This window comes from Marmota flaviventris, chromosome 4 (assembly GCF_047511675.1).
Source record: "Marmota flaviventris isolate mMarFla1 chromosome 4, mMarFla1.hap1, whole genome shotgun sequence".
NCBI lineage: Eukaryota > Metazoa > Chordata > Mammalia > Rodentia > Sciuridae > Marmota > Marmota flaviventris.
The window spans coordinates 25,081,738-25,096,745 of NC_092501.1; the positions used below are offsets into that span (position 1 = coordinate 25,081,738).

The 15,008-nt window shown below is 44.9% G+C and overlaps 1 protein-coding gene across 2 annotated transcripts in view; it reads right to left on the bottom strand.

Annotated features, from left to right (window-relative positions):
• Positions 1 to 737: 737 nt before the first annotated feature.
• The window catches only part of Cnnm2 (cyclin and CBS domain divalent metal cation transport mediator 2), a 131,934-nt gene continuing 117,663 nt past the window's right edge, over positions 738 to 15,008 (bottom strand). Inside the window, exons 6-8 of one of the 2 annotated variants that reach the window (XM_071610946.1) lie at positions 12,927 to 12,992; positions 7,859 to 8,043; positions 738 to 7,035 (exon numbers count right to left, since the gene is read on the bottom strand). In XM_071610946.1, coding sequence (XP_071467047.1) covers positions 6,826 to 7,035; positions 7,859 to 8,043; positions 12,927 to 12,992 — 461 coding nt within the window. In that variant the 3' untranslated portion in view covers positions 738 to 6,825. The remainder of the gene's footprint in view (positions 7,036 to 7,858; positions 8,044 to 12,926; positions 12,993 to 15,008) is intronic. The other variant, XM_027930415.3, reaches the window with a different exon arrangement.

Genomic DNA, 15,008 nt, shown 5'->3' on the forward strand with positions numbered 1-15,008 from the left:
ATGAATAGAGCAAAAAAGAACTCCAAAAAGGGGCCTAGGAATGGATCACAGAGGGGTCCTGAAGATGGACTGGAAGTTCTTCAGGATCCAGTCATGTGAGAAGAGTGTAAAGGAATAGAAGACCTGAAATAGGGATGGAAGGGAATAAGGTTTGTATACTGGATTATTGGGGAATGTAGGATGTCCACTGAATCCTAAAGAGCATCTGACCATACTGCCCCATACTTGTGCCAGGAATTTGAGGGTGACCCATCTATGCCTGCTCTGACCTTCCTCCTATACTGCATATAGATAAAGATGAGAAAGGCTTTGTAAGTCCTTAAGAGCCAGTTGAGATGCCTACATAAAGCCTTTGTTCTTACCCAGAAAACCCCAGTATGGCCATTTGCCCACTGCATTATTTTATAAGTGGCTGAGCGCCTGTGTTTGGGGAGAGTTAACTGAATATTTTTTATTGTCTTGATTTAGAGATTAACTGATGGGGGACAGACTTCATTCCTTGGAAAGAACACCTCTTCTCCCCCTGAACTGTCAGTACCAGACTGTAACTTGGAGGTACTGAATTTGTACCCACTCTTAACACAGACTTTGAAGTATGTGTCCAAAGGAGATGCCCTATTGAGATCCATTCCCGGCTTTCCCACCAGTAGAGCTATGCCGTGGGGCAGGGATCAAGCCTGAACAAGATGGCATGGTTGGTGTTGCATAGATGAAAAGGGAAAGAGGGAACACACATCTAAAAGGGTGAACAGAAAATCATCATTTATCTAAATAGAAATAAACAAAACCTTTTTAAACAATCACAAAATTTACAAATAAATTGGTACAAAATAAATAGGAGAAATTGTAAATCTACAACATTCGATTTATAAAATGCATTCATTATGACAATCAGCTCATGAAACCTATACACTCGACTTGTGCTTATTTAACTTCACACAGCTCTCAATACTGTGTTCAGAAAACTTCACTGCTCAAATGCATGAAATGTACACCATGATACAGTGAGTAAAGGCTAAGGAGGATGAAAATCAGACAAAGCAGGGCTTACACAAGGACCAAGGCAATGTTGGCACTGGGCCCCAACACCAAGAAAAGGCAAATTTAACAGCCCAGATGGGCAGGCAGCTTCCGTGGTCCAGAGAGAAGCATTTTGTGATCCAAGGTAGAGGCCATCACTGTGGGACCAGGCAAACAACCTGGCTGGGAGAGGGGTGAGGAAGGAGGCTGTGGTCTCAGCCAACTGTACCACTGTATCGGAGAAAGGACCCAGTCACCAAGAAACTACCTCTGCAGTACATCATGAAAGGATTTGAGAGGCCCTACCACAAGGTAGAAGGTCTGCCTTCACAATCCTCCCAAACACTGATCATCAGGAATAGAGGTGGGCCCCCCAAAGGGGGCTGGGGATACAGAGGCCAACATAAGAGCAGCAACATGTTTTTTAGGTGGGGGGAACCCACCACTGCCCTCTCATCCAACTTAAGGGACAACAGAACCCTAAGCTCCATGGATGAGGGGCTTCAGAACATATCTTGGTCACAGACATACTAACAGTAGAGGTGTATGTACATAATAAATAATATAAAATAAAGCATATACATTTGTGGATTTAAAGACTGCAAAAACAAGAAAAGTCAATGGATTGATACACTCTACCTTCCACAACAGACTTCAGACAGGGTGGGTAATGAATCAGAAGCTAGGCTGGGGCTCTGGGGAATGAGACTCCAAAGACCTCATTCTTTCCTACTTCCTCTGCTCTGCCTGGATGCCCACTGCTTATACTCAAGGGTCCTGAGTCTTCAACAAAAAGGGCAGGCACCCAACCAAGCCCATCGGGCCCATTAAATAGTTCTCTTCAGGATGCTTCTGAAGAGGAATCTAGCTCTCACTCATTTCTTAAGTGAGTCCGTGTACATCAGATATGGGCAAACACCAGAAAGGCAAGATAATACTCCCAATCAATCATTCTTTGAATTTGTACATGGTCTCAACAGGCATTATATCCTGAAAATGTTGACAGACTCATCAAGTCTGCATTGATCTGTGCACATAAAAACCGTGACATACAAACACTTAAAATTTGACTCTTGCCACTAGTACTGTTGTTTCCATGATGCTTAAAATACCATCTGGTATTTCCCAAAAGATACTTAATGTGATTCTAGTTGAGATGATGTCAGTGGCCTTAGTATACAGAAAAAAAGGTTACTTGAGCTAAGTCAACCATAGTTCTAAGAAGCAAAGAAGATTCCCAGCAAAAGGCAGCAAGAGGAAAGCCACTCTCTCTGCCATTGCTGGTATCTGCCATCTCTTCCTCCAGTCCTGTGGCTGACCAGGGACTCTGGAATGTGAGTCTTCCATCAAGGAAGAAGCAGAGGGAAAACCAGCAAGCAAGCATTAGTTAGCAGCCAGCAGAAAGCATGCAAGTGCTAAAGGAGGAAGGCCCACTTGTCACAGCCTTGAAGGACAGCAGTATCAGCAGGCTGTCTTGGTGCACCACTCATCCCTCAAATGGAGGCAAGTGAACCTCAACCTAGAAGTCTCTGAACTCATCTCTCTCTCCTATCAGACCACTCAAAACAAATGAAAATGGCCCTGAGGTATAAAAATCCACTGAGTATCTTGCTCATGGAAAAAGTTTGTATCAAAAGTTTCTGAATTTCCAAAATTGCTTTCATATTCAACTCTAAATCCCTAATTCTGGGTTAGCCTACACCTCACCCAGTTACCCTTGCCAGAATGAAGCACCACTAGTGTACAGCCCAGATCAACAGCAACATGGCCCAGGAGAGAGCTGTTTCCTCCACAAAGTAGGGAGCAATTGTGCCACAGAAGCCACCTAGCCCCTCCCTGTTGGGTCAGCCCTGTGTTCCCAAACCTTTGCAAAAGTCCATCTCTAGGATTAGAGCAGACAGGAGTTGTGCCCACTGCCCATACCACCTGGGAGCATGGGTTATGCAATGCAGTGTGCAAAGTCAGCCCTCCTTGGCCTTTTCTTGGAGACCCAGGGACCAAAGAGAGCACCTTCTGCACCAACACACAGGAGTCATCTGCCTGGGACTATCCCTGAAAAGCTCCTTGGAGACTTTGCTCCATGGCCCAGGTATGGCAAAGATGGTCACAGATCCCGGGTGGCCTTCAAAAGATGACAGGTGGTGTATATTTTTGTCAGCTGGGACTTGGGCTTAGTCAGTGCCTCCTTAGGTCTGCTCCTCAACCTGGAGAATTTGAAGGCTGAAATTTATGGTTCCTGCTTAGCTCAAAATTATCCTGTTCCTTTGTTTCCTAGGGGTATAAAAAATGCATTTCTATTGGCATCTACCACTATTTTCCTAGACTTGGAAAAGCTGGTCCTGTAGTTGTATGGAATGGGGGTGTCAAGGTAAATCTATTTAGTTAGTGTTCAATATTAATGTGAAGTACTGCATTCAGCATTTGCACAAATTCCTTGGGGGGAAAAAAAAAACATTAGAAAGAGGCAAGATGCCCTACTTTCTCCACTAGGGAAGCCAAACATGTCCACCATGGCACTGAGTTCTCTGCAGGGAGTGCAGTGTGGGGGACGGGGTGGAGGGTAAGGAAGGAAGAACAGAATTGAATGTGGCACTCTTTCAAATTCAACTTATTTAAATACCAAGATTTAAGCTATTTGATTAGTGCCTTAGTAAATCCATTTACAAATCTTAGAGTTCTGTTTTCCTAAGAGTTTAAATACATGATTTTGGACTTGCCTGATGAATACAGACAAAATGACGATAAATACAGAACAGAACCATGAAGGGAGGGAACCTCTAAAGACAGTTTGAAAACAGCCCCATTGCAAAGAGGGCAAAATGTCCTGGACATTCGGATCCCAGGAGTCTAGTTCCAGTGGAGCCTTCAGGATGCCAGAGTGGCTGCTTAGGAGAAAGTGTGGTCTCTCCCAAACCATAGAGCCAGGCTGGCAGCAGAGGCCACTATAGGCAAGGCCCTCAGCACAGAACTGAGGGTGGGGGCTGCATCTGGATGGCAACCCTAGGAGAAGACAATCCAGCCAGAGCACTGAGGTGCAGCAACTATGCACCAAGATTTAACCTAATTAACAGTCTTTTTAGCCCAGCCCCAATGACTTTACAGCTCCGACTGGCATGGGTCCTCCTAAGTGAGACCACTCTCCTGCTGCCCCAGAGAAGAAAGGGACCAGTGTTTCTCCTTCAACTGTCTGAGGGATCTGACTCAGAGGGAACATGAGATTTGGAAAAGAACCTGGTGGTTCAGACATGAGTGCTATTTGAAGGGTCTTTAGCTCTCCTCAGCTGTAATTATAGCCACATATAGTTCACATTTGTTCCTTTGGGGACCAGATAGGAACTGTTCTGGATTTTGTGTTATCAAAAGTTTGAATCAAAGGTGAAAAATAGTTAACAGAAAATGAGTAAAAAACCTCATCCTCTGGGAGCCCCACTGTAGTGCCACCTTGCCAGCTCCTTATAAGCAGAATACTCTGCAAGAAGCCACCATGCTGAGCAGCAAGACAGCATACTAAAAATTTCCTGTTTCTCCTAAGAGGCAGTGGCTGGTATTCCCCCTACTCCCCTCTCACAGGTCTTTAGGATCCATGAACAACAGTGGGGCTCTGAGAAAGACACCAGCCTATGACTCTCATTCCAGAGGCTCCTGTTAGCAAGGCTGCCCTGGGACTGTACATGGAGAGAGGCCCTGGGCCCGAGAGGTGGTCTGGGTGAAGTTCTTTGAGGCCACAGAGCCTCGGCTTGACCACCTGGCTCCCAAGACCTCAGGGAAGGCAAGCACCACTGGGCCAAAGTGGCAGTTCATTGAGGGAGAGACCCCTGCTATGGCCAGGCCCAGGTTTCTTTTTGTTACAGAGAATTCTCATTTGTACACACTTGTCATATCTGTGTTGTGTCTGACTAGATGCATCTTAGGAAATGGGCTTTTTAACTTGGATGGACATACTTGAAAAAGGGGACACTCCAGTGTGGGGTGCTACATGATACAGGCTCTGTCCCTAGGTGTCCCTTAGGGGCACTCTCCATGACCCTCCACCAAGTGAGGCCAGTATCTCTCTCACTAAGGGGCATGACAGCATCTGAGGAAGACATGCCCGTACTGCCACCTCAGGGCAAACACTTAAATCAGTCATGCATTGACACCACAGCCACCAAACTGCTCACCAAGAGGCCAGCCCAGCACATCACCCCCCACATAGCCCAACCAGGGGTGAGCACACTTCCTACCTGAGGGGGCAGAAGACTGCTGCTGAGCCCCCCCTCCTGCATGCAGTAAGCCCAAATGCAGAAATGCTCTCTTCTCTGCCAGTGACCAGCCTCAGTGGGTATGGATAGTCCTATATAAACACTGTGGGCAGGAGAATTCATTTCAGTGTATGAATATCGCTAGCAAGATGCACCTATCTCTTGGGCTAATGGTAAAACACAGATAAGCTAGTTAAGAAAGCAGTCACTCAATATCTGCTGACATTAATTTCACTACACATGGTAAATTTGGTATTAAAGTAAGACAGAGACACACATGAAATGGCCACAACAAACATTTGGTTGCTGAATCCCTGTTTGGGGCCAAACTGACCCTGGCTGTCCAAGCAGCCTCTCTAGTGCAGGCTGCATTTGAGGCAGGAGGCACAGCAGTCCTTGGGGGACGCTGCCACCAATGGGCTTCCTGAGCCCAGAGACAAAGGAAAAGGAGGACAGTTGGCTCCCTGGAAATCCCCAAAGTTCCCTCCTTTAAAAACATGGGTTTAGACATGCCCTCTTGGCCCCAAGTAAAGAATCCATCTCCTGTTCTGATAACTACATATGTTCCCGTGGGAAGGGAAGGGACGTGACCTCCACATCACATGTTTACTGAAAAGCCCTGTGGAAGGTCTCCATTTGGCATCTGTGTAGCAGCATCCTGGGTTAGCAAGAGCAAGGGCTGGGGAGGTGGAGACGGCGCTCTGTGAACTGGGGTGTGAGAGGACAGCTGGCTGAGCCAGAGACCCCAGGCCGAAGGAATGTCAGGATGAAGTCAACTTGCCTCTTGCCAATGATAAACCATGGGTTTAAAATTCATTAACATTCATTTTGGTGATAAAAATTCCTTAGGGTGGGAGCAAAATCACATTCCCAAGCAAACGTTAAACCTTCCTGAGGGAAAGGGGCATGGTTAAACATTAAATTCTCAAAAACAACACTGAGCACAGAGAGGCGACCGACCACAGGTCCCTCTGCATGCCACACCCCACAGTGACGACAGACTTGGCAGGTTCTGCAGTGACACGGTTTTCTTCATTCATCCATCAAGTTCGACAGCGACACCCACTGGGGCACAGAGGAAGGGTGTCCCTCCCTGGGAAGGCCACGGCAGGCCACTTGAGGGCAAGTCCATCCTATTAGGGTCACATCATGGGACCACAGCAGAGTTCAGACAGAACAAGTTAAAACTCTGCAAAAGACACTTTTGAAAAACATGATCTCTTGAAAAAATAAATTGCAACAATTTTCAACTTCATGCAAATTGAGGGAGGAGAGTGAGTAAATGATAAAAGGTACAGCTGAAAAAATAAACATGATTCTATTTGGGCGAAGAAGTTCATCTCCAAAATCTTAAACACCATGCCCCAGCTGTCGCTTTCTCATCTCTAGTTTCCCATTCCTTCTCTTGCTGTCCTCTGCGGCTTCCAGGAAGGGGACAAAGTCTTTGGTCTCAGAATGTTGCAGGACGCAGCATGGCAGACAAGCTCATACTAATGAAGTCATGGTCTGACAGAGGCCAGAGCCTCAGGGGGGGGACGGTCAAGGAGGGCCAGTGTAGGCACCCCTAGATGGCGCCTTCGTTGTGCAGGCTGTGATTGGCCTTGCTGTGTGTCACGCAGTTCTGTTCATTGAGCAGGTTGGCCGTCTCATCTGGCAACCCATCATGCAGCTCCGTAAGAGTCAATTCAATTTTAGTGTTTTCACTGTCTGAAGACTGAGGGGTTTTGTCCATCCGGGATGCCATCAAGGCATTTTGGTATTGCTGTCTTGAGATCTGGGGCCAGAAGATGACACAGAAAACAAACCAAGAGAATGCTTAATTTTAGGTCCTCTTGTCTCTAACATATATTATACATTAAATCCCCCAAAAGGATTTAATGTATAATAGTAGTTACTACAGGAGAAAATCATCCTTGAGCATAAACTAAGCCATTTTTTTTTAATTGCCTTTGAGAGATGGGGTCTCACTGTGTTGCTCAGCCTGGCCTTGAACAATCCTCCTGCTTCAGCCTCCCAAGTAGCTGAGGCTACAGGCATGTGCCAGGGTTCCAGGCTTAAATGGAGTCACTTTTTAAAGTTCAGATTGACTATGGCAAACAAGTCAGTTTACTGATGTAAACCATTTCCAAATTTTGACTCAATACCAGAGAGATGAGAAAATAGCGATGAGCTTCCACTACACTAAGAAAAGAACCTATCTCCAGGGCAGAAGGCAAGAGGAGGCTTTCCAGAGGTGCATCCCCCTCAGTAGCCTTGTGAGTCTCCCAAGCTCACCACCCCTTCCAAGCTACCCAGAGTCACTCGTCATGGGCTCACGACTGCTTTTTGGAAAATGTTGGCTCTTTTTCTCCAGATCTCCAGCTCCCAGCCCCTGAACAGGCTACTTTTGATTTGGCAGCTCAATTGGTACAGCCAAAGGATAAATGTGTTTCCTAGACTTAGTCCTGGGCCCAGCTGAGAGAGGGAGGGTTTGTGGAAAAGAACTGGAACACAGTTTCAAAGGGAAAGCACAATGGAGGGGCTAGGAAGCCCCAACAATCTGCCATAGAAATTGGCATCTACCCAGGGTCCAGCCAAGCCACCCTCTCTTCACTTACCTTGACAAACTGAAGGTCGGAAAGGGCTCGCACTGAGTAATCAGGGATGTAGACTTGCAGAAATGAAGAATTGAGCTGGTTATTACTGCTCCCCAGCGTTGGTGTTATTGCGTCAATCCGGTCACTTCGACTGAGAGAGTCTGAGTGATTTAAGCCACATGGGCGAGGAGGTGACTTATTTTCACCTAGAAAAGGAGAAAATGCCCCTTAAAGTAGAGGTAGCCAATAGTCGGCTCTTTATTCCAAGTGAAAACTAATAATTACCACACAAGCCCCATGAGCTTATCCCAGGTGCCGTTGCCCTGCAGCTACAACACAGGCGTCCTGCACAGATAGCCTCATTGGCTTCTCAGGGACAGGTTATGTTGATCTCAGTTGTGACAGAATCCTCCCAAGTCTCACAGTGGCCTTGTACCTTTGGGAGGAACATCACTGGATGCTATGAAATGTACAGATGAGGGACAAGGCCTGAGATAGCAAAGTCACCTAGTCACCTGATATCAAACACAGGTTACAAGAGGATGGCTCTTACCTTTGCCAGAAGCAAAAACAAAAAAAGACTGGAGAATGTCCATAAATCCATATGTGTTTTAAATGGCTCAAAATACTTCTGTTTTCTCATTCCTGACCCCAAGCCAAGCCTATTACCTTTGTCTCTGATCCAATAATCCCACCAGGCAGCTGGAGGATAGCTCAGGAATACAGAACACTGAGGATACCAAATCCTCAAGAACCTGGACTAAGATTTTTTTCCTTTTTTTTTTTTCTTCCTTGTGCAGTACTGGGGATTGAACTCAGGGACTTTGTACATGCGAGACAAACACTATGACTAAGCTATATCCATAGTTCTTTTAATTTTGAGACAAGGTCTTGATACATTTCAGAGGCTAGCCTTGAACTTACATACCTCCTACCTCAACCTTCTGAGATTATAGGGGTGTGCCACCACACTCAGTTCTAAGTGAAGCTTTTTTTTTTTTTTTTTTGGGTGGCAGGGGAATACCAGGAATTAAACTCAGGGGCACTCAACCACTGAGCCACATCCCCAGCCCTATTTTGTATTTTATTTAGAGACAGACAGGGTCTCACTGAGCTGCTTAGCACCTCACTTTTGCTGAGGCTGGCTTTGAACTCACAATCCTCCTGCCTTAGCCTCCCAAGCTGCTTGGATTTTAGGCATGCACCACCATGCCCAGCTTTGGTGAGGTTTTGATAACATCCTTTCAATAAGATAAAGTAAAAGGAGTTGCAGGTGAGTATTGTTCTTACTCTTAGAGGAAATTCATTGTAGTTTTTAATAAAAATAAAACCTATCCCTACAAGGCTTTCTCCATTTTTGCTTTCCCAACCACCTCTGTTGCACAGATATTAACTGGGTGCTTACAACAAACAGGTCCTGAATTGTATGATGTCACAGGTATGGAGGGGACCTATTTTTGCAAGTTTTCCCTGACAGATACTCCCATAGAAGAGTATCTAGTCTTGCCCTTCAATTGTCAGAAAGTTGTCCTCATGGCCAATCAAACTCAGCCTCCCTGGCTTTCAGTGACAACCTAGTCTCACTTCCACTCCGGAGTACTACTGGACAACTTTTATTCCTCTGCTATTTGAAAGAAATAGTCCTTAAAATATGAGGAGAGTCATGTCCTTCTGAAGTCTACTCTTTTCCAGGCCAAATGCTTTTTTTAGATGGGCACAATACCTTTATTCCTTTATTATATATATATATATATATATATATATATATATATATATATATATATATAGTGCTGAGGATCGAGCCCAGGGATTCACACATGCTAGGTGAGTGCTCTACTGCTGAGCCACAACCCCAGCCCCTCAGCTGCTGTTCTTTATACCATGTGTTACCAACCCTTCAGCCCATCCTGATCCCCCAGTCTTAACCTACATTTGTAAATGTCCCTCTTTAAATAAGACATTTGGAATAAACATTAGTGCTCTGGGACTCTCAGATGATGAATCCACTTTCTTTTAAGATTTCCATATCAAAACTTTTATGTCTACAATTGTCATGTCATTAACCAGTTTTCCACTGTTAAATTAAATTAAATTCAGAGTAGCAGTTTCTCTTGTTTCTTTCCACTATCTTATATAAGAACAAGGCACATTAATAATTTATCAATGGAGAATGGAACTTTAGAACAGGTGACCAAGTTTGTTAAGCTTCAAATTCATTATCTGTAAAAAGTACACAATAAAGTACCTACCTCATAAGATCTGAGGGGTAAAAAGATAACAAAGTGCTTAGCATAACATCTGACATCCAGTATGAACTTGATAAAAGTGCCTTGTTAACATTTCATATTCTCTCCTATTAGCTTCCTCAGACTCTTCATTACGCACCAATCCTCAGGACAAAGTCTTTCCTCGTGGTGATAATGTCACCCACAATAACAGAAATATGAGGAGTTGTTTCTTGGGCTTTTTTTTTTTTTATTAAACCCAGGGGTGCTTTACCTCTGAGCCACATCCCCAGCTCTTTTTATTTAAAAAAAAAATTATATATATAGTTGTAGGTGGACACAATATCTTTATTTTATTTTTATGTGGTGCTGAGGATCGAACCCAGTGCCTCACTTGTGCTAAGTGATTACTCTGCCACTGAGCCACAACCCCAGTCCCCCCCCCCCTTTTTTTTTTTTTTTTGAGACAGGGTCACACTAAGTTGCTTAGGGCCTCGCTAAATTGCTGAGGCTGGCCTCTAACCTGTGATCCTCCTGCCTCAGCCTCCTGAGTTGCTGGGATTACAGGTTGCACCACCTCACCTGCTTTGCCTCCATTACTTCTTTGAGACAGGGATCCTACTGTACCTCTGGGCTTTGGCCATAAATCCCATCAGCATTTCTATAGATAACTTTTTTCAGGGGGTGAGGTACTATGGATTGAACTCAGGAGTGCTTAACCACTAAGCCACAACCTCAGCCCTTTTTCATTGTGAGACAGGGTCTCAACTTTGAACTTGTGATCCTCCTGCCTCTAGGATTACAGGCCTATACTTTTTGAAACAGTGTTTACTTCTAAGTGTTAAAATTTAAAGGTGTAAAAGCAAGGCACTGACAGGACACTTGGCTTTTTGGTCAGAACTTATGCACTAGCAGGTGGAGACTGGGGCCTCTGCATACTTCTGAGTCTTGTTAGTGACCATAGCCCTTTGTTTTTGAGGATGGACCCTCTCCTTTACCTGAAGCCCACTCCTGTTGTATGCCATAGCAGTGCCTGGAGAAGCAGCCCATTTCCCAGAACCCCTTCTATAGCGCACAGATGCCTGGCATAATCAAGTGGGGACACAACACTTGGTTTCAGTTCACAGCTTGTACCTCAAGTGCAGTCATTATAACAATTAAAGTAAGACTTAATAATACATGTCCACATCATTTATCTAAAAACCCTTGGAGACCAGAGATGTCCTAAAATTTAGGAAGGTAATAGGATCTGTCTGCCCCATGTTACATGCACCATCCAGCAATTCTGGGGCATCCCCTGGAATCAAATGCATTCACCTGCGATGAGATACAGAGAGACCCTTACCACACAGAGTCAAGGCTGGAGCAGCTGTCCCTCAGTTCAGGTCATACTTTGTCATCCAATTTATGTGCTAAGGTTTCATAAAATTATGGGGGGAAATTTCAATTTTTATTTTTTGCTGGCTTCTTATTTTATTGCTTTGTCCTGGCTGATTTTATCCATCCTGCCTCAGACTCAATTCCTTCCTTTAAGCAGTAAGCTAGAAGACACAATAAAGAAACATTCCCAGCCTCCTGCCTGGAGCCAAAAGGCTCCTTGCTGGAAGAGGCTGGAAATCACTGGTTCCGTCCAACTCCCGTTTGCTAGGTATCACACATTACTGCAATGTGAGCATCCCTGCAAGTGTGGACCTACAAAAGGGGACTTCACGATCACTGGATCAGATGAAGCAGGCAGAGCTTAGAAATTTCTAAGTTCTATGGTAAAAGTAAAATGCAAATTACATGTCCAGGGGCTTCATCCCAAAGTCACCTGCTTTAGCATCTGAACAATTTAAACAGGTAACAGACACAAGCAAACAAAATGAAAAAATGTGTGTACACACACACTCACACACACACACGTATTTTGCTGGCTGGTTTGTTTAGAGCTCTATGACATCTTACCCCCAAACTTTAGAAGCAAAGATTTGAGGGAACATTAGTTTACTTCTAAGACAAAGTTTGCCTCTTTTACCGAATATCAGCATTGTAGAGTTTTGCTAAACTGGATTATAAGATGCAAATTTCATCAGTCAGGTTTAAAAACATAAGCTGTATGGAACAAAATAAATATAAAAGTTGTGTTACCCAATAGGAAAGTCCAGCAAATTTAATTAAAGAAAGATTAAGCCTTTCTTTTTAATGGGTGGACATATTAGCTAGGCATGGCCAAACTCTCCTGCGGGGCAGTAATCAGCAGCTGGTTAGGAATGTGCATGGTACTAATTTCAAAACAAACAAAGGGAAACAGGGAGAAGCGGGGGCCACCTGCCTGATAGTAAGCAGAAATACATGCCCCCTGTTCACATGGATGCTGGAAAAATGACCAAAGAAACAGGAATGTTGTTGACCTCTGTGGATGGAGAACTATCCTAGTTTGCTAAGAAAAGCTCACGGTCCTTCAGGCTTTTGATCTAATACACTCTGTAGAAGATGAATGTGTTCTAGCCTCAGCTTTTGAGACCCTGCAAACTCCATACTCCAGGAGGACAGAGGAAGGTACAAAAGACGCCGTCCCCTTGCTGACCCAAGAATCCCAGGCCAGCAGTGCAGGTGGGATGGGGCAGGTGACATTAAGGATGCCTGTCATTCTCCCTTTCTGTGTTCCTGAATCCTTTCCCAGCTTTCCTAACTCTTTCTGTACCTACAGTGGCTTATGCTTTCCTGAATGGCTCACTGTTGAGTCAGAGAACCTTAGTCTCAGGGCTCCAAGGAAAATGAGAAGCAGATTTGTCCAAATAGAGGGAGCAGACCAGGCCAGCCAGCTTGCGCAGGGTCGGGGAGGCAAATCAGGAGAATGAAAAGGAAACATGCAGAATTACCTGGAGAACCTGCTGCTAACAACTCTGTTCTGCTGACAACAAAGGTACGAGACAGGGACAAAGGAACTGAAAAAATGGAGAAAAACAGGGTGAGACCATATTGAAAGGCAAGAAGGGAGATCTCTGTAATCAAGGGACAGGAGCGGACACCTGTTCTACTGATAGGAGCATTCAATCACAGAAATGCAAAAGCCATGTAATATGACAAACAAAGCCCACACTGCTTTCCAGGAAGAGGTACCGGGGAGGCTTCAGTCAGGAGAAATCCTATTCACATGCTCCCTGCCTAGCCTAGAAATCTCTTAAGCCAATAATACCGCATCGAGGTTCGCAGCCCCCAAACATGCTACTGCTAAGGACCTCATCACAAATAGCCACCCAAAAAGGGAGCCCAACTGATCAACCAAGAGGATGGCCAAGCCGCACCCAATACTTATTCAGCGCACAGCCCACAGTGCTCGTTTCTGTGGCAAGTAATTAATTATTCAATTCATTCACATTCTCGGTGAGTCTTTTTTGACCTGATGCTTTGCACTGCTTTGGAATAATTTCAAATTTCAAAATAGAGGAAACTGAATAAAGCATTTCAAGCCCAGATTTCCTGAGCATGGCTGATCAAGGTCATGCTCATTGCCACTTACTCGGAGGGGGAACTGCGGTCCCATCGACACACAATGTTGGGCACATCTTGAAAACCAAGGATTGTAGGTTTTTTCCAGACAGCTAACTTTAATAAATAGAAACAGGCATCTCTTTATCTTGACGTGCCTGCACTAAATGCATCTCTCAATGAATATACAAGATTCCAGACAGCTAGATGTACAGTCGAGTACAACACTAGGCTTCGGAATAAGTGAAATAGTGTTAATAAACTTCCCTTCTTTATTGATAGCTTCAAACTAGGCGAGGGAGGATATTGCCACCCCGGGGCCTTGCTAGTGAACGGGTATTCTTCAATTCCTCTTCTGAATGAGATTTGTCCCTAAAATGTGGTTCAATATGCACTGGGCTAATATTTAGGTTTAGAGAACAAGCAATCAATGAAAGAGCACAGGTGGGGCTTCTTTCTTTTCAAAGTCACCATACAGATCTGGTTCTGCTAACCTGAGGCTAATCTGAGGCTGGCTGCCAAAAGTAGTCACAATGACAACATCTTTATATTATAAGACATTTCTGCTCATGTTGTAAAGGTCACAGCACACTTGTGGAACCACCACTGCCTTCTATCCTAATAATCACAGGAGGAAATATTATCATATTCTTCAACAATGAGGAAGCCAAGGGCCTGTCCCAATGTCATATAGCCTACAATGATGGAACTGTGGCTGTACCCAGGTCTCCTCATGTCTGGTAAAAGCCTCTCTCACACAAGCTAACAGTGAAAACAGAAGATCACCTTCAAGTTTACCACAGACACACCTACTAACTAGGGTCAGAAAGGCCTGTGTTCATACTGGGTGTCCGTCAGCAGTTGGTCAGTGCTTGTGGCCCCCCTAGACCTGCATGGGACAGTGAGGAGATGCATCTGGGCCAAAGGAAGTTTAGAACTTTGAGAGACATGCGACAGTGCCCTGGCTTTCTACAGAGCCCTGTAACATCCTTGGGCCCCTCAGACTGCCGGCTGGCACAGTAGATAGAGACAAACATCACAAAAACAGACTTGTCTGGAGATGTCCTCTCCCTTTTTTAAGAGTGTTTTTCAAAAGTGACAGTCATCTTTTTAGGTTGGGTTATTTTTAGGTTGGAGGTCTGTTTCCCAAGACAGTCTATCATTTGGCATTTTGGCCACAAGGTGGCACTCCGGCACCTGTCTACCTGCTGACCTGCTCCAGCCAGAGCAAGGCTGCAAGTGAATGCCCTCCATGGCAAATGCAGAGGTGCACTTAAGACCCATCCGAGGTGAGCAAGCACACCAGGTATGTCCGTGTTCATGCCCTTCTTGGACTGGGGCAGCTTTACAGCATCTTGGAATCTTTTGCACGGAGCTCTTGGTTAATCTACCATGGCATACCCACCCCTTAGCTGGCCAACTCAAAAGGCCTGCTGTCTAGATGAGGAGAGGTGGCCGTAGGCTGCAGATAT